A 21,454-nucleotide genomic window follows, 5' to 3' on the forward strand; every position below is an offset into this window, starting at 1 on the left:
CCTGAACACCAGAGAGAGCCACTTTAAAGAGCCTGAACACCAGAGAGAGCCACTTTAAAGAGCCTGAACACCAGAGAGAGCCACTTTAAAGAGCCTGAACACCAGAGAGAGACACTTTAAAGAGCCTGAACACCAGAGAGAGCCACTTTAAAGAGCCTGAACACCAGAGAGAGCCACTTTAAAGAGCCTGAACACCAGAGAGAGACACTTTAAAGAGCCTGAACACCAGAGAGAGCCACTTTAAAGAGCCTGAACACCAGAGAGAGCCACTTTAAAGAGCCTGAACACCAGAGAGAGCCACTTTAAAGAGCCTGAACACCAGAGAGAGCCACTTTAAAGAGCCTGAACACCAGAGAGAGCCACTTTAAAGAGCCTGAACACCAGAGAAAGCCACTTTAAAGAGCCTGAACACCAGAGAAAGCCACTGTAAAGAGCCTGAACACCAGAGAAAGCCACTCTAAAGAGCCTGAACACCAGAGAAAGCCACTGTAAAGAGTCTGAACACCAGAGAAAGCCACTTTAAAGAGCCTGAACACCAGAGAAAGCCACTCTAAAGAGCCTGAGCTGCTTTTAGCTGTCCTGTAGCGCTTTTGTCTAAAGACTCAGGGGTCCAGAGTCGACGTGGAACACACTAATCAGTTAAAGATGCACCACACGCTCCCTTAAATCCCCCTTAGTCCCGAGCCTCAGCCTCCTGTCCCATTCTCATCCTCACAACTCTGACTGTCAAGATGTCTTGGAGGCTAAGTGATTAAAAAGCAATGGATGTCCCTTGTCACTACCCTCTCTCCTTCTCAGATGTTTTGATCACTTTTAATGGAGAAATCACCCAGGGGGATGCAGACATGTTATTCTGCAAAATGGAATTAGGAAGTTCTCTCCCAATTGTGAAGTAAACTTAAAAGTAGCTACAGAGAGGAACTGTTCAACAACATATGTCAATTTGACATCTAGAGAAGAAACGTAGGTGACACTCACATCCTAGACAAACACTGTCTAGTCTAGTAGATATGGCTAAAGGTGACTCAAACTCCATTTAGTGTCCAACAGTCTCACTATGTCCTCCTCCATTGTGTGTCTGTTCCACAGGGGACCCCACACAGTTACATCCCCCCCATTGTCATTTCGAATAGCGGCTCAGGACACTGATGCCCAAAGGAAGCCCTTACTTACTGGCAGTCTGAGTCACTGAAAGGGTAACATGGTGGGTGTGCAGGTGTTAATGGTCCCCTGGAAGCATGAGTCACAATACCGAGAAATAGGTTCCTGAGATAGTGAAGGACACCACTAATTACCTCACTTCCCATCTCTTCAGCGACTTTAACAATGAGACGGGAACTGATCTGAGAGCCTTAGTTAAGCAAGCTACTTCAAGATGGCTGGAGTTTGGAGTCATTACCACTGAGGGCCAGGCTGAGGGACTAGAGAGGATGAGAATGAAGTGTTGATTGATTTCATGATGAGTGGGAGGACGGGGGTGTGAGATGTGCTTAATCATATCCCTTTCAATGGCCTACCTCTCTGTCTGTTGTAGTGGTGGGAGTGTGTGTGGGGGTATACAATTGAATATGTAATTACATTTGGTGAGTGCTCAAAATTATAACTTTAGAACTTCTACCACTACATTGACCACTAAAATAACTTTCAGGCAGCAAAAGCAAACACATATTTTATTCAGAAAATTGTAGCTCTTCTATCTGTAAGTGGTTAGCAGAGAGGAATATGCTTGACTCGGGTCTCCATGTCCTCCTGTGTGACTGACAGACCGAGCCATTGACACAAGGGAGCTAATTACTGTAGCTAGCTGATTGGGTTGCATCTGAACTACGCAGTACGTCTGTAGCACGAAGAATACAAGAAATTCCACAGCCTTGAGCCGAGCCCAAGAAGCCCACATAACAAAGCTAGCGAGAGAGAGACAAAGCTATTTCACAACCTCACACCCCCCCTGACATATACAGGGAACACAATGTTAAGCTCACAGGATAACTAGTTCTCTAGTGGATCTATTTCGGGATTGAGAGCAGGGTGACCTTCTCAAAGGACCATTTGGATGCCGTCAAAAAAAGATTAGCATGTAGTAACGTAGCGCTAGCTAGCTAGCTAATACATACAGGGAAAATCACACTGTCAAACTGGTACGTGGTGGGATGATATACTGTGACTCGATGCCAAGTTAATTAGCCTGCAAATAAATCCACGGGTGGAAAAAAATGTAAATCGTTCATACGAAGATTTTACATACAAATTCAAGCACGTTTGACACAGTGAGATCAAAGGTTGGAGTTGTGAGAGTGTCACACGCACCTTCATAAATATAGACACTATGACCAGTCCGTTGGGGCTCTTCGCTGCCTCTGTGTAGTTGGTATACAGCTCGTGGTTGTAGTGTATAAGTTGAACCTGGAGATGAAAAAAACAAATGTCAGGAATACAACAAAATCTCTCAAGTGACCTCGCACAAATAGACTGTAGAAAAGTCTGCTCTTGCGGAGCTGCTGTGTGCTGGCTTCTGGTCAAGCCCAGCACTAACGCACCTTTTTCCACATAATAAATTGTGCCGGGTCAGGTATGTCTTAGAGCCATGTAGTCTTTAGAATGTTTAAATCACCGTTTGATTTGATTTATTAGGATCCCCATTAGCCGACACGAACAGCGTCCAATGATGTGTCTGACTGTGTGTGTTTATTTCATGAAACCATCTCCAAATATATATTTTTAATCATTTATTTTACCTGAGCCTTTTTCCGTCAAAAATCTCATTCTGATCGTGTGGGCATGTTGATACAAACGTTAACATATTTACGTACAAAGCCCTGATTGGCGGACAGGATCAGCTATAGACTCTAGAGTCTACCCTGCTTACCTCTTTAAAGTAGGCGTACATGTAGACAAATAAAAGATAACTGGTCATTGGTCAGAATAATCTGATCACATTGTGATGTCATCCCACCTGAACAGGCTGCAACTCAAGGCATTTTATTTTTAAACCTCTTACAGAGTTATTTCGACCTCATGGTGTGGAAATATCATTTAATAAAGCAAGAAAATCGCGTTTTTGACTGCACTGCACCTTTAAACAAATGCCTTCACACCTACAATCTCTCCAGAGACTAGGGTTTGTTGGCTTCCACTGTTCAAGCCTTTTGAAGTGGTGTTGACTAAGATGTCAGTAAAGTTCCACACACACCTTTATGGTTCTACAGGTTCTTAATGATGTGTTTATGTGGGCGGTGTCTATGCACAGCTAGCTCAACTTGTGACCTTGCGACAATAACAACTATTCAAAGAGCAGCCCACGTTTTCTTTTACCAAGCAGACACACTTACGACACACTTACGATTCCTGGGAAATCAACAGGAACTGCGGAAAAAGTTCTCACACAATATGGGAGAGTGGGGTAAGTTGAGAGTTTCACATTTATCATCATTACATCAAGGGAAACTTAGTATTATTTCTAACAAAGATATCTACATGTATTTCAGGATTTTGTGTATCCCTGGAAATAACCAGAATTCATGTAAATATAACAGTTTTGAAAACATATGGAGGAAAAAGGGGGAGGCTTGCAAGCCGAAGAACACCATCCCAACCGTGAAGCATGGGGGTGGCAGAGTCATGTTGTGGGGGTGCTTTGCTGCAGGAAGGACTTGTGTCCTAATAATGATGTGGATATATTGAAGAAACATCTCAAGACATCAGTTAAGTTGTGGAAGTGGAAGTTAAAGCTTGGTTGCAAATGGGTCTTCCAAATGGACAATGACCCCAAGCATACTTCCAAAGTTGTGGCAAAATGGCTTAAGGACAACAAAGTCAATGTATTGGAGTGACCATCACAAAGCCCTGACCTCAATCCTATAGAAAAATTGTGGGCAGAACTGAAAAAGCATGTGTGAGCAAGGAGGCCTACAAACCTGACTCAGTTACACCAGCTCTGTCAGAAGGAATGGGCCAAAATTCACCCAACCTATTGTGGGAAGCTTGTGTAAGGCTACCTGACACGTTTGACCCAAGTTAAACAATTTAAAGGCAATGCTACCAAATACTAATTGAGTGCATGTAAACTTCTGACCCACTGGGAATGTGATAAGAGCTGAAGTAAATCATTCTCTCTACTATTACTCTGACATTTCACATTCTTAAAATAAAGTGAGGATCCTAACTGACCTAAGACAGGGAATTTTTACTTGGATTAAATGTCAGGAATTGTGAAAAACTGAGTTTAAATGTTTTTGGTTAAGGTTTATGTAAACTTCCGACTTCAACAGTAAATTCAAGATTAAAAATGTACTTAACAAGTCACATAATAAGATGCACGGACTCACTTTGTGTGCAATAATAGTGCTTAACATGATTTTTGAATGACTACCTCAGTCGAGCAGTGAATTTATAACACATATTCAACCACAAAGACCAGGGAGGTTTTCCAATGCCTCCCAAAGAAGTGCACCCATTGGTAGATGGGTAAAAATACAAATAAAGCAGAAATTGCATATCCTTTGAGCATGGTGAAGTTATTAATTGCACTTTGGATGGTGCATCAATACACCCAGTCACTACAAAGATACAGGCATTCTTCCTAACTCAGTTGCTGGAGAGGAAGGAAACTGAGTTTAATGGCTGTGTTAGGAGAACACTGAGGATGGATCAACAACATTGTAGTTACTCCACAGTATTAACCTAACTGACAGAGTGAAAAGGTGCAAGCCTGTACATAATACAAATATTCCAAAACATGCATCCTGTTTGCATTAAGGCACTAAAGTAAAACTGCAAAAAATGTTGGCAAAGAAATGTACTTTCTGTCCTGAATACAAAGCATTATGTTTGGAGCAAATCCAACACAACACATCACTGAGTACAGTTTTATATATTTTCAAGCATGGTGATGGCTGCATCATGTTATGGGTATGCTTGTTATCGGCAAGTACTAAGGATTTTTTAAAGGTAAAAAATAAACAGAATAGAGCTAAGTACAGGCAAAATCCTAAAGGAAAACCTGGTTCAGTCTACTTTCCAACAGACACTGGGAGACAAATATCCTTTCAGCAGGACAAAAACCTAAAACACAAGGCCAAATCTACACTGGATTTGCTTACCAAGATGATATTGAATGTTCCTGAGTGGCCTAGTTACAGTTTTGCCTTAAATTGGCATGACAATCTATGGCAAGACCTGAAGATGGTTGTCTAACAATGACCAACAACCAATTAGACATAATTTTTTAAAGAATAATGTGCAAATATTGTACAATCCAAGTCTCTTAGAGACTTACCCACAAAGACTCACAACTGTAACCTCTGCCAAATGTTATTGTAACTCAGGGGTGTCAATACTTATGTAAATGAGATATTTGCAAACATTTCCAAAAACATGTTTTCACTTTGTCATTATTGGGTAGCGTGTGTAGATGGGTGAGAGAAAACAATCAATTTTATCCATTTTGAATTCAATCTTTAACAACAAAATGTAGAATAAGTCAAGGAGTATGAATACTTTCTGAAGGCACTGTAAACCTCTGTTCAATATCACTCACCATTACATTTACTGAGCAGCTGTCTGGGTCAGGGATGTTGTTTCTATGCGCCAATTAATAGGTACGTTTTCTGCATTTGAGGCAACTAAATTGGTCCGCAAAATTCTTGATATGTTTATCAAGTTCAGACTCCATGTCATCAGATAAGACCTGGTGTTCCTCTGCTACTCATCACAGCCTCACTTTATACAGCTCAGACTCCATGTCATCAGATAAGACCTGGTGTTCCTCTGCTACTCATCACAGCCTCTCTTTATACAGCTCAGACTCCATGTCATCAGATAAGACCTGGTGTTCCTCTGCTACTCATCACAGCCTCTCTTTATACAGCTCAGACTCCATGTCATCAGATAAGACCTGGTGTTCCTCTGCTACTCATCACAGCCTCTCTTTATACAGCTCAGACTCCATGTCATCAGATAAGACCTGGTGTTCCTCTGCTACTCATCACAGCCTCTCTTTATACAGCTCAGACTCCATGTCATCAGATAAGACCTGGCCTCTCTTTCAAACAGGTACATGTTTGTTTTCTGTACCTCTCCAGTGTCATTCAGTCTATTTGTTCATCCCTTGCTGCTGCTCCAATGGACTTCTTCCCTTCTCTCACTTCCTTGGCTGCTCTTTCAAGAACCTCAAGGGGGATAGACCCCTGCTTGTTTTATGTTTGTACACAGGGCATAATGGCGTCTGCTCCATATCAATATAAAATGCACTATCTTGAGTTCATATGCATGACATATTGCAAAATACTATGAATATTATGCATAACAAAATACAATATAATCATAATTTGTATGGGGTATGGTGGCCATTGGCTCAACTTACCTCAAGGCAAACATTTTGACCATATCAACCCACACAGCTACAAAGATGGACTTTCATGCTAGGTTTGGGTTTGTCGTATTGTAGCTTATAGAGACCCCAACTGATGTATAAAACAATCTTAAAAGTATCTCCGTTGACACCTATAACACAATACATTCATTTGACTTTGTGAAATTTGTTCTTTGGACCTTGCTTACCATTTTTTCCATGTGGTTTGTTCCTTCACATGATATCTTCCTAAATATTTGGTCACAAGATTCAATTTGTGTATGGTTTCCTAGAAACAAGGGGTGGTTCAATTAACCCTGGCCCACTATCTCCTACTGTTACTTCACATATTTTCCACTTCCCTTGAACTTTGCAGAAAGATGTGGAAAATATGCTGTACATTTGCAGAGAAACAAAGTGTATTCAGAAATGTATTCTGCCTCAAACATTCTCCATGACCTCTCCTCAGTCTTTCTTGAGTTAGCAGTATTGTTGCTGGACTGTGAGTCTGTGTTGTTGTCTGAGTCTCTAGTCGTTTGTAATCTTTAAAAGGTTTAGAATTTCTTTTACCACAGATACACTACATGGCCAAAAATATGTGGACACCTGCTCGTCGAAAAACTCATTCCAAAATCACGGGCACCAATATGGAGTTGGTACCCCTTTTCTGCTAAAACAGCCTCCAATCTTCTGGGAAGGATTTCCAAAAGATGTTGGAACATTGCTGCGAGGACTTGCTTCCATTCAGCCACGGTGTGGAAGACACTGATGTTGGGTGATTAGGCCTGGCTCGCAGTCGGCGTTCCAATTCATCCCAAAGGTGTTTGATGGGGCTGAGGTCAAGGCTCTGTGCAGGCCATTCAAGTTCTTCCACACGATCTCGACAAACCATTTCTGTATGGACCTCACTTTGTGCACAGGGACAGTGTCATGCTGAAACAGGAAAGAGCCTTCCCCAAACTGTTGCCACAAAGTTGGAAGCACAGAATTGTCTAGAATGTTATTCTATGCTGTAGCGTTAAGATTTCTCTTCACTGGAACTAATGGGCCTAGACCAAACCATGAAAAACATCCCCTGACCATTATCATTCCTCCTCCACCAATGGCGGTGAGTTTTACTCCAGCCAATGCTTGGCATTATACATGGTAGTCTTTGGCCATGGAAACCCATTTCATGAAGCTCCTGACAAACCGTTCTTGTGCTGACGTGGCTTCCAGAGGCAGTTTGGAACTCAGTAGTGAGTTTTGCAACTGAGGACAGACGATTTTTACACGCTACGTGTTTCAGCGCTCGGTGGTCCCGTTCTGTGAGCTTATGTGGTCTACCACTTCGCGGCTGAGCCGATGTTGCTCCTAGGCGTTTCCACTATACAATTACAGTAGATATTTACAACAGAAATTTGACGAACTGACTTGTTGGAAAGGTGGCATCCTATGACGGTGCAACGTTGAAAGTCACTGAGCTATTCTGTAATGCCCCTACTGCCAATGTTTCTCTATGGAGATTGCATGGCTATGCTCGATTTTATACACTGGTCAGCAACGGGTATGGCTGAAATAGACAAATCCACTTATTTGAAGTGGTGTCGACCTACTTTCCTATACTGTATACAGTACCAGTTAAAAGTTTGGACACACCTACTCATTCCAAGGCTTTTCTTTAATTTTACAATTTTCTTCATTGTAGAATAATAGTGACTACATCAAAACTATGAAATAGCACATATGGAATCATGTAGTAACCACAAAAGTGGGCCGAATACTTTCGCAATGCACTGTATATAGTGTACCTTTAAAAAAAGGTATGGGCTCAGGAAAACCAGTCAGTATCTGGTGTGACCACAATTTGCCTCATGAAGCGCGACATATCTCCTTTGCATAGAGTTGATCAGGCTGTTGATTGTGACCTGTTAACAGGTGTTCCACTCCCCTTCAATGGCTGTGTGAAGTTGCTGGATATTGTCCACACACTTTAGTATATATGTGACTTGTTTCAGGAAACTAGACGTATGTCACCTGTCACTACTTCACAGGAGAGCCATTTGAACGTAAACTTTTTAAAAAAAAAGCGTTATTTTTGGCAGAAATGCCTTCTGGAACATGTGAACTTTCATGTGCCATAATTACAGATGTATGCCATCTGTAAATAAGAATACAATTGTTAAATTACGAGCCTAGTTGGTTAACCCACAGAAAAAGGCAGCCACCTTCCTGCTAGCCATGATTGGCTGAGATAATGAGTGGGCTGGACATGCCAAAAGATGAGTTTGGATTGGTCTGCCATGTAGCGTCCTTCTGTCTATAAAATGTGCTGGTCAGTATGTGTAGGAAATCCTTTCTAACACCGCTTTTTAAAAAAAGATATCAAGTAGTAGAACTGCATAAGTGTTGCTCTCCACTTTCTGGAGGACCGAGCTTTGAAATCAGTGTAATTAGAGTATGATAGCTGAGGAGATGGGGAACATTCGGGCATTTGATTGCAAATATGCAGACAAAAAGAGAACATAGAAGGTTGTTGTATAAAACACCTGTCTCTGGATTACATCTTCAAACTAAGAGCAGCCGTTGCATCCCCGAGAGAGAGGGAGAAGAGTCCATCCATGTTTACATGTAAGATGCTCTAGCTAGCTACATTTTCAGATATTACACATTTCTAATTTTGTCAGAAAGTCACTTTCATTTCAAGTTAAAGTGTACTGCTAGCTAGCTAGCTAACGTTACGTGTATGACCTGTGTAGTAATATTATTCATATCTCAGAGCCATTTGCATTGCTAGTTATAGCTTAATGTTAGCTAGCTAACATTGAACCTGGTTGGTTAGCTTCCTGCAAATTCAGGCAGGGTAGTACCGTTATGAGTTTGAATTATGGTTCATTGTTTAGCTAGCTAGATGTCTAAACAAAAGACTCCACTATGCAAGTAACCATTTCAATAGAATGTTCATGATGTCACTGCGACAACTGTCAATAGAAGTAGCTGGTAAATTCGCTCTGGCTATCTACTCCGATTTCAGAGCACTCTCGTCTGTGTGCCAGAGTGTAGAATAAATGACGAATTTATGAATTCTCAACACCCATGAAATATGGCTGGTGTCAGTAAACCTTGGCAAAAAAAAGCATGATTAAATTGTTGGCAGCAGCACAGTTGCAGTCACCAACACTCTGGATAATTTAGAAACAGCCTAACCAGCTCTGCTACGGCGAGTAAAATGGTCAGAGTGAGCTGTTCTCTCATTTGTGTCTGGGAGTAGCTAGCAAGCTAGCCAACGTTAGCCAGTTACCTTGGGTGCTTGAATGCTGTTGTTAGGACAAAACGCTCGGATCAACCCTACTCCTCGGTCAGAGTGTCCAGTGTGCGCTCTGAATGCTCCGAGAGTGAAACGCTCTGAATTTACGAACGGACAATCTGACAATGCTCCTTGATATGCCACACCTGTCAGGTGGATGGACTATCTTGGCAAATGAGAAACACTCACTAACAGGGACGTAAAACTAATTTGTGAGAAATCAGTTTGTGGGTATTGAACATTTCAGATGTTTTATTTCAGCTCATGAAACCTAGACCCAACACTTTACATGTTGCGTTTATATTTTTGTTCCGTATAATCTTAACTACTGTTTTTGTCACGCTCTGACCTTAGAGAGATGTTTTATTTCAGCTCATGAAACCTAGACCCAACACTTTACATGTTGCGTTTATAGTTTTGTTCCGTATAATCTTAACTACTGTTTTTGTCACGCTCTGACCTTAGAGAGATGTTTTATGTCAGCTCATGAAACCTAGACCCAACACTTTACATGTTGCGTTTATAGTTTTGTTCCGTATAATCTTAACTACTGTTTTTGTCACGCTCTGACCTTAGAGTGATGTTTTATTTCAGCTCATGAAACCTAGACCCAACACTTTACATGTTGCGTTTATAGTTTTGTTCCGTATAATCTTAACTACTGTTTTTGTCACGCTCTGACCTTAGAGAGATCTTTTATTTCAGCTCATGAAACCTAGACCCAACACTTTACATGTTGCGTTTATAGTTTTGTTCCGTATAATCTTAACTACTGTTTTTGTCACGCTCTGACCTTAGAGAGATGTTTTATTTCAGCTCATGAAACCTAGACCCAACACTTTACATGTTGCGTTTATAGTTTTGTTCCGTATAATCTTAACTACTGTTTTTGTCACGCCCTGACCTTAGAGAGATGTTTTATTTCTCTATTTGGTTAGGTCAGGGTGTGATTTGGGATGGGCATTCTATGTTCTCTATTTCTTTGTGTTTGGCCGAGTGTGGTTTCCCAATCAGAGGCAGCTGTCCTTCATTGTCTCTGATTGGGGATCATACTTAGGCAGCCCTTTTGCCCTCCTTCAGTGTGGGATCTTGTCTTTGTTTGAGTGCATGTAGTTTGCACGGCGAAGCGTTTCGTTCCTTGTATTGTTTATTGTTTTTTTTCTAGGTGGAACATTTAAATAAAAGAAATTACGACTACCACGCTGCACCTTGGTCTCCTTCCGACGACAAACGTTACAGATTCATCAATCCTACCTTGATTAAATTGAAAAGTTGACATCTCTACACGTCTTTCTCCATCTGTCTTCTCTGACATGTTGGGAGGCATCAATAGAAACACATTGTCGAAGGATAGTAATTATACAGAACTCTAACGGGGAACCACAGAGCGACAGCTCGTCTATAAAGGTAATCAAGGCCTGGGGAAGTGATTAGGTGGCATGTTGAGAGAGAGCGAGACAGAGAGAGAGGCTCCCCAACCCCCCCAGAATGAGATTGGGGTAAAGTTTAGATGGCGAGAGGTGAAGGCCTGGGTGAACTATAGAGGACTTACAGTGGCAAGAAAAAGTATGTGAACCCTTTGGTAATTACCTGGATTCCCACAGAAATTGGCCATAACATGTGATCTGATCTTCATCTAGGTCACAACAATAGACAAACACGGTCTGCTTAAACTACACACAAACAATTATACGTTTTCATGTCTTTATTGAACACATTGTGTAAACATTCACAGTGCAGGGTGGGAAAAGTATGTGAACCCTTGGATTTAATAACTGGTTGACCCTTCTTTGGCAGCAGTAACCTCAACCAAACATTTTCTGTAGTTGCAGATCAGACCTGCACAACGGTCAGGAGGAATTTTGGACCATTCCTCTTTACAAGACTGTTTCAGTTCAGCAATATTCTTGGGATGTCTGGTGTGAACCGCTGACAAGGTCATGCCACAGCATCTCAATCGGATTGAGGTCAGGCTCTGACTGGGCCACTCCAAAAGGCGTATTTTCATCTGTTGAAGCCATTCTTTTGTTGATTTACTTCTGTGTTTTGGGTCATTCTCCTGTTGCATCACCCAACTTCTGTTGAGCTTCAATTGGCGGACAGAGCCTTACATTCTCCTGCAAAATGTCTTGATAAACTTGGGAATTCATTTTTCCGTTGATGATAGTAAGCTGTCCAGGTCCTGAGGCAGCAAAACAGCCAAAACCATGACGCTCCCTCCACCATACTTTACAGTTGGGATGAGGTTTTGATGTTGGTGTGCTTTGTCTTTTTTTCTCCACATAGTGTTGTGTGTTCCTTTCAAACAACTCAACTTTAGTTAAATCTGTCCACAGAATATTTTGCCAGTAGCGCTGTGGAACATCCAGGTTCTCTTTTGCGAACTTCAGATGTGCAGCAATGTTTTTTTTTTGGACAGCAGTGGCTTCTTACGTGGTGTCCTCCCTCAAACATCATTCTTGGCGCATCGTAGACTCGTTAACAGAGATGTTAGAATGTTCTAGAGATTTCTTTAAGTCTTTAGATGACACTCTAGGATTCTTCTTAACCTTATTGAGCATTCTGAGCTGTGCTCTTGCAGTCATCCTTGCAGGATGGCCACTCCTAGGGAGAATAGCAACCGTGCTGAACTTTCCCCATTTATAGACAATTTGTCTTACCCGATTTTGACTCTTGCTTGTCCTGGACTCTGTACCCGCCTGCCTGCCTTGACCTTGAGCCTGTCTGCCACTCTGTACCTTCTGGACTCTGAACTGGTTTTGACCTTTGACCTGTCCACGACCATTCTCTTGCCTCCTCCTTTTTGGATTATTAAACATCTTAAACTCCAATCATCTGCCTCCTGTGTCTGTATCTGGGTCTTGCCTTGTGTCATGATAAGCTGACTCTTTACTCCAATTAGCTTTTGGAGAAGTAATTAGCCTAGGGGTTCACATACTTTTTCCAACCTACACTGTGAATGAAGAATGCTGTCTTCAATATAGACAAGAAAATACAATAATTTGTGTGTTATAAGTTTAAGCAGACTATGTTTGTCTATTGCTGCGACTTAGATGAAGATCAGATCAAATATTATGACCAATTTATGCAGAAATTGACAAGTTGACATAGTTTTTCTTGCCACTGTACATGACAGAGACTGCCAAGAGAAACACGCAGACAGTAGTAATGACAGGGAATGAGAGATATAGAGTAAAAGAAGATAGAAACAGACCAAGGTAAAAGAGCAACATAACAACCATGACTTTACACACACACACGCACACAGAAACAGAACGTTGTGAAGTTCTGGTCGCCAGCCATTACTTTCCTCCTCTAACCCCACAGGACTGGCGGTGTTCTGCATGTTGGCTGTTATCATGAGGGCTGAGAGGAGAGAGAGAGAGAGTGGAAAGTAAGAAACAGAGTGTGTGTGTGAGGGGTTGTGTGTGTGAGGGTGTGTGTGAGTGAGGGGGTGTGTGAGAGTAATGTCAACTATTAAAGACTACCAGAACCCAAAGGATTCTCCAATTACCTTGAATGAGCTACAGGACAAAATAAAACCCCTCCAACCCAAAAAGGCCTGTGGTGTTGATGGTATCCTCAATGAAATTATCAAATATACAGACAACAAATTCCAATTGGCTATACTAAAACTATTTAACATCATCCTCTGGCATCTTCCCCAATATTTGGAACCAAGGACTGATCACCCCAATCCACAAAAGTGGAGACACATTTGACCCCAATAACTACCGTGGGATATGCATCAACAGCAACCTTGGGAAAATCCTCTGCATTATCATTAACAGCAGACTCGTACATTTCCTCAATGGAAACAATGTACTGAGAAAATTTTCAAATTGGCTTTTTACCAAATGACCATACAACAGACCATGTATTCACCCTGCACACCCTAATTGACAACCAAACAAACAAAAACAAAAAGGCAAAGTCTTCTCATGCTTTGTTGATTTCAAAAAACCCTTCGACTCAATTTGTCATGAGGGTCTGCCATACAAATTGATGGAAAGTGGTGTTGGGGGTAAAACATACGACATTAGAAAATCCATGTACACAAACAACAAGTGTGCGGTTAACATTGGCAAAAAACACACACAATTCTTCCCACAGGGCCGTGGGGTGAGATAGGGATGCAGCTTAAGCCCCACCCTCTTCAACATATATACAGTGGGGCAAAAAAGTATTTAGTCAGCCACCAATTGTGCAAGTTCTCCCACTTAAAAAGATGAGAGAGGCCTGTAATTTTCATAATTGGTACACTTCAACTATGATAGACAAAATGAAGAAAAAAAATCCAGAAAATCACATTGTAGGATTTTTAATGAATTTATTTGCAAACATCATTGCCACAGGTAACTTCCACAAAGCTGTGTAAGATCTGAGAGACAAGGCAAGAAGGGCATTCTATGCTATCAAAAGGAACATAAAATTCAACATACCAATTAGGATCTGGCTAATAATACTTGAACCAGTCATAGAGCCCATTGCCCTTTATGGTTGTGAGGTCTGGGGTCCGCTCAGCAACCATTCACCAAAATGGGAGAAACACCAAATTGAGACTCTGCATGCAGAATTCTGCAAAAATATCCTCCGTGTACAACATAGAACACCAAATAATACATGCAGAGCAGAATTAGGCAGATACCCACTAATTATCAAAATCCAGAAAAGAGCCAATAAATTCTACAACCACCTAAAAGGAAGCGATTCCCAAACCTTCCATAACAAAGCCATCACCTACAGAGAGATGAACCCGGAGAAGAGTCCCCTAATCAAGCTGGTCCTGGGGCTCTGTTCACAAACACAAACACACCCCACAGAGCCCTAGGAGAGCAACACAGTTAGACCCAAGCTAATCATGAGGAAACAAAAAGTTAATTACTTGACACATGGAAAGAATTAACAGAAAAACAGAGCAAACTAGAATGCTATTTGGCCCTAAACAGAGTGGCAGAATACCTGACCACCGTGACTGACACAAACTTAACAAAAGCTTTGACTATGTACAGACTCAGTGAGCATAGCCTTGCTATTGAGAAAGGCCACCGAAGGCAGACATGGCTCTCAAGAGAAGACAGGCTATGTGCACACTGCCCACAAAATGAGGTGGAAACTGAGCTGCACTTCCTAACCTCCTGCCCAATGTATGACCATATTAGAGACACACATTTCCCTCAGATTACACAGATCCACAAAGAATTTGAAAACAAACCCAATTTTGATAAACTCCCATATCTACTGACTCTCCCCCTCCCTCTCTCCTCTGGAAATGACTCTCCCCCTCCCTCTCTCTCATCCCTCTTCATCCTCCTTTGGAACTGACTCTCCCCCCTCCTCTGGAAATTACCTTCCCCCTCCCTCCCTCTCTCCCATCCCTCTTCATCCTCCTCTGGAAATGACTCTCCCCCTCCATCCCTCTCTCCCCTCCCACCCCTCTTCATCATTCTCTGGAACTGACTCTCCCCCCTCCTCTGGAATTGACTCTCCCCCTCCTTCCCTCTCTCTCTCCCTCTTCATCATTCTCTGGAACTGACTCTCCCCCCTCCTCTGGAATTAACTCCCCCCCTCCTTCCCTCTCTCTCTCCCTCTTCATCCTCCTCAGGAACTGACTCTCCCCCTCCCTTCCTCCTCCTCTGGAAATGACTCTCCCCCTCCCTCCCTCTCTCTCTCTCCCCTCCCTCCCTCCCTCTCTCCATCCTCCCTCTCCCCCCTCCATCTTCCTCTGGAAATGACCATCCCCCTCCCTCTTCCTCCTCCTATGGAACTAACACACACAAGCATGGTGTGGCACAGAGGAACTCAAAAACAACCAGATGTTCTCTCTCTCACTCAGTGCATGCTGAGAGTATTTTGTAGTTGAGAGGCCGTGTGGAGGGCTCTGTCCTTACTTATTTTCTTGATTCTTCCTTTGGTCTTTTCTTTCAATTTTTATTTTCTATGGTGGAAAGTTAACACACTATTATTTTAGCGGTACTCACTGTTTTTTGTTCAAAGTTAGGGAGGAAGTTTGTTTTGTTTCAGTTGCATTGAAAGTGGTTAATATTGCGTCCATTCGATCACAATTCCCACAATAAACAGAAACTAAGTGAGACAATTCCAGGAAGTTGAGTGAAGTTCAATCTCGTGCTTCTCTGCACAGGCGGATATTTCTGGGCATGGGCAGAGGAGAAACATTGGTTGGGGGAGGCAACTGGGTGGGTGCAACTGAATATTAGGAAGGTATTCTTAATGTTTTGTACACTCAGTGTAGAGCCACTCACATACACCTTTAGCCTACAAGCTAATGTTATACTGTCAACACTTTGTGTCAGGCTGTTTCTTATCACCCTACTGATTCTAGGTCTCCGACACCTTGCATGTGAGGTGGAAAATGAAAGTGGACTGGACTACACACAAGGGCTTATAGCGAAATGCGAGAAACCAGATTTGTCCTAACACCTGGAATATCTTAGCACGTATTAAGTCCAAGGTGTTTCATTTCCGGAGTGACTGTGAGGGCGCTCTACGGAAACAGAGTAGAACAGCACATTCATAATAGTAGCCCAGAGGTGTGTGGGGGCTTTTTACAGATAGGATCTGAGAACGGTAGACCCCCCCCAGAAAAACCAACACCAGTCAAACGTACGCTATGTTCCCGGAACAAATGCATACATTTGGAGAGTTAATGCCTGTAAATGCAATAAATCTCTCATCCCTCTATCCAGCTCGACCCCTCCTCTCTCCCACGGAAGGTTTTGCTTTTTAAGTTAGATTATTTTCTCACTTTGTTCTCATTTCAAGGACGCACGCACAACATTCTTTCCATTTCCACTTTGAAGCTTGCTGTTGGAGCTTGAAGTCATAGCTTTTGGTTTCAGGAGGGATGGGTGGGGGGGGGGGGGGGGTTAGGGGTAGCTTGTGGGTGGGGGTATATGTAATTGGTGTCTTTGTGGATGGCAAGCGAGCAACTCATCAGAAGGAATAAGATGTGGGAATCTGTGCAACCTTCCTCCCCTCGCCTCCCTCTTTCTATCCCTCTAGCTCTCTCTCTCTCTCCCTTGCTTTGAGTTTTCATTTGTAGAACTTACTTATTCCACTGCCGTGTTATGGTACCACGTCATGCTAACTCAAACCCACGTATGTACAGCATACTGTCTTCTGTCAGAATAACTCCTGTTCAAATTAATGTATTTATTCATTTATGTATCCTGTACGTTGACTAAGAACATACTCTCGTTTACAGCAGCAACCTGGAAAAGACTTACGGCGGCGAGGAGAGGGGATGAGTGAGCCAATTTTAACCACACACCATTACCATTTTTCTACAACACTGCTACTGAGTAGGCCTTCCAGTCTCTTCCTCCCCTTGCTACACTTCAGTTAGAGAACATTGCCTTTTCGGATCACAACGACCAACTATCCAACGCTCCTTTTCAGATCTCTCCAGAGCCCCCTCTCTCTCTCTCTCTCCTCCAAACACCTCCTAAAACACAACACTGACCATACAAAGTCCCGCCAGCATCTACTGTTCTCTTTTGTTCCGTATTAACGCATGGAATCAAAACAAATCCCTCGGAGCTGTGGAGACGCTGGCGCCACAGCGAGGCAACAACAACATGGTAAACAGTGAGCGGAGAGAGAGGCCAACTTCCCCCTCAGATCACATCCCTCCGAGCCCCAGTGGACAATAAACACTTGTTTTATTAGGATTTTCGCCAGGCTCAGTGGGAGAATAAATTATAATAATAGAATGACTTTTCCTGTCATGCCCGCAATTATTCTGTTAGCCCACAAATTGGTTATTGTTATTATGGCTGGGATGGATGGCAGCGCCGCGCCAAGCGTGTGGTGAGTGACTCAGTCGTTAGCTAAATGATCAAGGCTTCAGAGGACTGGAAGCCTTTTGAAAACACACCGCTTATTCAGATCTTGTCTGCTGGATCACATCTAAATCTTATCTAATTCTCCTGATTCTGCTTCCAATCCTACTTTTTTAAAAGGGAGATCGGAGATCTGATCCCCTTACGTATCTTTCTTGTTTTTATGATAGGGGAGATGAAGGTACAGATCAGGAGATAGATAGAGAGGGACAGAAAGTGCGTAGGCAGTTGGCCGAGCCAAGGCTTAAAACCTTGTCGCCAAGGGGGCATGTGTGATTCTGGAGCAGGAGTGTTATTACACCAGACTCTGGCACCTAGTTCTGGTTCTGATAGTGAGTTCTCTTGCCCTAGTACCTCTCCTGAAAAGGCTTGTCCGTTGAGCAGGTGTTCAGAGCCCTGTCCATCCTCGCTCCCGAAGTGCAGCCGGATCTCCTCCAGGCGGTGGCTGTACGTCATTGGTCCGCCGGAGATGTTCACCAGGTGCTCCTTGTCCATTCGCAGTGAGACGTGGCGACCCGTGTTGTACATGGTCCCGCCCACCTGAGGACAGAAACAAGAAAGAAGGATCAGATTTAGTAATCGATTAATAAACTAAGTTTGAACATCACATTGTAAAGGACCCCCATGACAAGTCTGTAGGGGAAGCTGCTAACAGAGAAGTTCAGAAGGGTAACAGTGGTTTGCCCCTAAATACTTGAACCAACAACCTTGTGGTTCCATTTCTTGTACTGTATGTGCTTTACTGCTGTCTCAGAGACAGGCCTGTTATGGGAACAATGTCTTCTCATTGTTCCCATAACACAACAACTCAATCTAATCTACAGCATTCACAAGGCACTTCTGTGATTCGCTGAGGAACAATCTCAATGCCTGTAAGTGCTAAGTATGAGAGACAATGTTATCTGCAATAGCAACACTTCAAAACACAAAAGAAATGTGGAATGAGAGTGGAGGAGGTCGATAACAACACAGAACACAAGAAGAGTACACCTTCAAAGACCGCGGCAGTCGGAATCAGCTCAAAATCCATTGGATCAGAGGCTTTAAGGGGAAATGCTGTGAATACCGATCTTTATCAGTGGATGTGTTTAGTTATTTATATTCAGGAGTAGTTTCAAAGTGAACCGTTGGTATTCCAGGCACGGTTCCACGAGAGCTTCCACAGTTCTTATCTTCTGTTTTCTCTCTCCTCTGCTTTCTCCTACACACTAAAAAAACAATGGTTCTAACTAGCACCAGAAAGTTATTTGGCTTTTAACCATAGCGGAACCCCTTTTGGGCCTACATAGAACCTATTTTGGAAGGTTCTATAAAGAACCATGCTATAAAGAACCCTTTTGTAATGTTATATAAAGAACCATTAAAAAAAGGTTCTATATAGCACCCACAAAGGGTTCTGCTGAATCTGAACGGTTCTTTATAGATCCTTCTGAAATACAGGGTTAATTGTTCTTGTCAGCCATATTATAGTGTTAAAATTCCATTGGTGTTATGGTTGTGTTAATTGACGTTGAATCTAGTCAGCTACCTCTAGAACAGCTGAGAGTCCCTGAAGCAAAAACTGAAAAACAACTGACAGACTTAATGTTCCCAATTGGCACAAGGCCATACATGAGTCTTCCACAAAACACTGTGACTGGATATAGCCCTATATGACATTCAATAACCCAACGCATTAGACCAACTGGAATGACTCTCACTCGGTGAGAGTGCACAAAAAGAGCTGTGAACAAACCACGCCCCACTATATTCTAATGAGCCTCCGCCCCTAGATTTTTATGAACACTAAAAGAGGAAAGAACCATTTACTGAACTCTAAAGAGCCATTGAAGGGCTCAAAGGTTTCTTTGACCCAAATACATATTTTTCTCTGTGTGTACACCCTCTATCCCTTCTCTTTTACCACTTGGCTTCAAAATGATGTTCCCCCTCCAAATTCAACGAGAAAGAAGTCTGCCTAGACATCATAAATATTTGAGAGAAAATCAATGATTTGAAAGTGGATAGAAAGAGTGTGAGGTAGAGAGAAAGAGAACGAAGGTGAAGGGGGCGTTGGATCGAGAGCCAACAGCAAAACAAGGTAGTGCTGTCGAATGTGAAGCAGCACTTTGGAGTTCCGCTAATCTGGCCCGGTTACCTCAGGGCTGTCGGCAGTACCCCTGAAAAGGCTGCGATACCTCAGCAGCCCTTTGAGACAACTCACCTACTCAGCTCACCATTATGCACGAGGCCAAGGCTGAGGTGAATGTGTTATTGGGTGGCTTTTTCAATTCATAAAGAATCACTGTGGTAATGAGCGACGTGGAGGGCAAATAGGATGGAATGATGCAGCAATGCAAAGACTACACACCTGGATTAAACACCTGGATTACACACCTGGATTACACACCTGGATTACACACCTGGATTAAACACCTGGATTACACACCTGGACTACACACCTGGATTAAACACCTGGATTACACACCTGGATTACACACCTGGATTACACACCTGGACTACACACCTGGATTACACACCTGGACTACACACCTGGATTAAACACCTGGATTACACACCTGGACTACACACCTGGACTACACACCTGGACTACACACCTGGATTACACACCTGGATTACACACCTGGATTACACACCTGGATTAAACACCTGGATTACACACCTGGATTACACACCTGGATTACACACCTGGATCACACACCTGGATTACACACCTGGATTTAACACCTGGAAGATAATGATGTTGTTTACGACATTGTACGGTGGGAGGGGATTGAATACTCAATAGCCAGGTTTGCCTCCTCACACCGCATCCAATGTTACGCTTCTATCTAGTACACTGTATTCACACACGGTCCAGTACACTGCACAATAACACGTTTCTTTCCCATCCAATATCTGCTCCTGTGGTTGAGTGACCATCGTAGGGTAAATAGCTAAAGGCAGCAGGGTAAAAAGGCGAGGCTAGTGTAGTGTGTAGTGTGTATTGTGTAGTGTGTAGTGTGTATTGTGCTGGGCGAGGAGGGAGAAGTGAGACAGATATGGATATCTGTCTCATAGTGATGCGTTGATAGGAGGAGGATGAGAAACACTCTACACACTGATTTAAGGTCAGTGTTGCGTTTATCCCTCTATGGTAATGGTTATGATTTGGGGAGAAAACTGATCCTAGATCTGTGTCTAATGGGTACTTACGGTGATATGGAATTGAAGTCCAGCTAAAGATAGCCAAACCAACTCTTCTACCATTAAAAGTAAATATATGAACATGACAGCAACATTGTGGATCGTTGCTAACTTCTACAGCTTTTCCAACATCCCATACAGCAATGTGCTTTGTGAATTATGCCAGGATAAAACATAGCACAGGCATCGTCAACAGAATCCACTGAGCTAGTCCACTGCACATCTCACGCAGCCGCGGCGTCATTTGAATTAATTAATTAAAAATCACATGAGTACATGCTTTGCTGCGCTTTCATTTCTTAACTTGACAATTTTATGTATGACTTCCTGCATCGCTCTGACAACAGATCTAATCGCCACGGGAACCAGCCTGCTCAGCTTTGAAGAAGGAGGAGAGTTTCATTTTATTATAATAATAATAACACTTCAGCCAAGTTCTTCTCAATAAAGAGAGTGACTGTCTGGGCTGGGGGGGGGAGGAGACGACGACTGTCTGGGAGGGGGGGGGGGGGGGGGGGGAGGGGGGGGGGGACTGTCTGGGCGGGGGCACTGGGGACGGGACTGTCTGGGAGGGGGGGGGACTGTTTGGGCGGGGGCGGGGGGACTGTCTGGGAGGGGGGGACTGTCTGGGAGGGGGGGGGGACTGTCTGGGCGGGGGGGAGGACTGTCTGGGCGGGGGGGGACTGTCTGGGAGGGGGGGGGGGGGGGACTGTCTGGGAGGAGGGGGGGACTGTCTACTGGGGTAGAGAGGAGGAAGATCACTCTAGCAGG

At 43.1% G+C, this 21,454-nt stretch overlaps 1 protein-coding gene across 3 annotated transcripts in view; it reads right to left on the reverse strand.

Moving 5' to 3' along the window:
• Positions 1 to 21,454, reverse strand: part of LOC139367443 (carbonic anhydrase-related protein 10) — a 316,705-nt gene that overhangs the window by 15,397 nt on the left and 279,854 nt on the right. For all 3 annotated transcript variants that reach the window (XM_071105649.1, XM_071105648.1, XM_071105650.1), the window contains 2 exons: positions 17,852 to 18,037; positions 2,308 to 2,403 (listed from right to left, as the gene is read on the reverse strand). In XM_071105649.1, coding sequence (XP_070961750.1) covers positions 2,308 to 2,403; positions 17,852 to 18,037 — 282 coding nt within the window. The remainder of the gene's footprint in view (positions 1 to 2,307; positions 2,404 to 17,851; positions 18,038 to 21,454) is intronic.

The sequence above is a fragment of the Oncorhynchus clarkii genome, chromosome 16 (genome assembly GCF_045791955.1).
Source record: "Oncorhynchus clarkii lewisi isolate Uvic-CL-2024 chromosome 16, UVic_Ocla_1.0, whole genome shotgun sequence".
Classification (NCBI taxonomy): domain Eukaryota; kingdom Metazoa; phylum Chordata; class Actinopteri; order Salmoniformes; family Salmonidae; genus Oncorhynchus; species Oncorhynchus clarkii.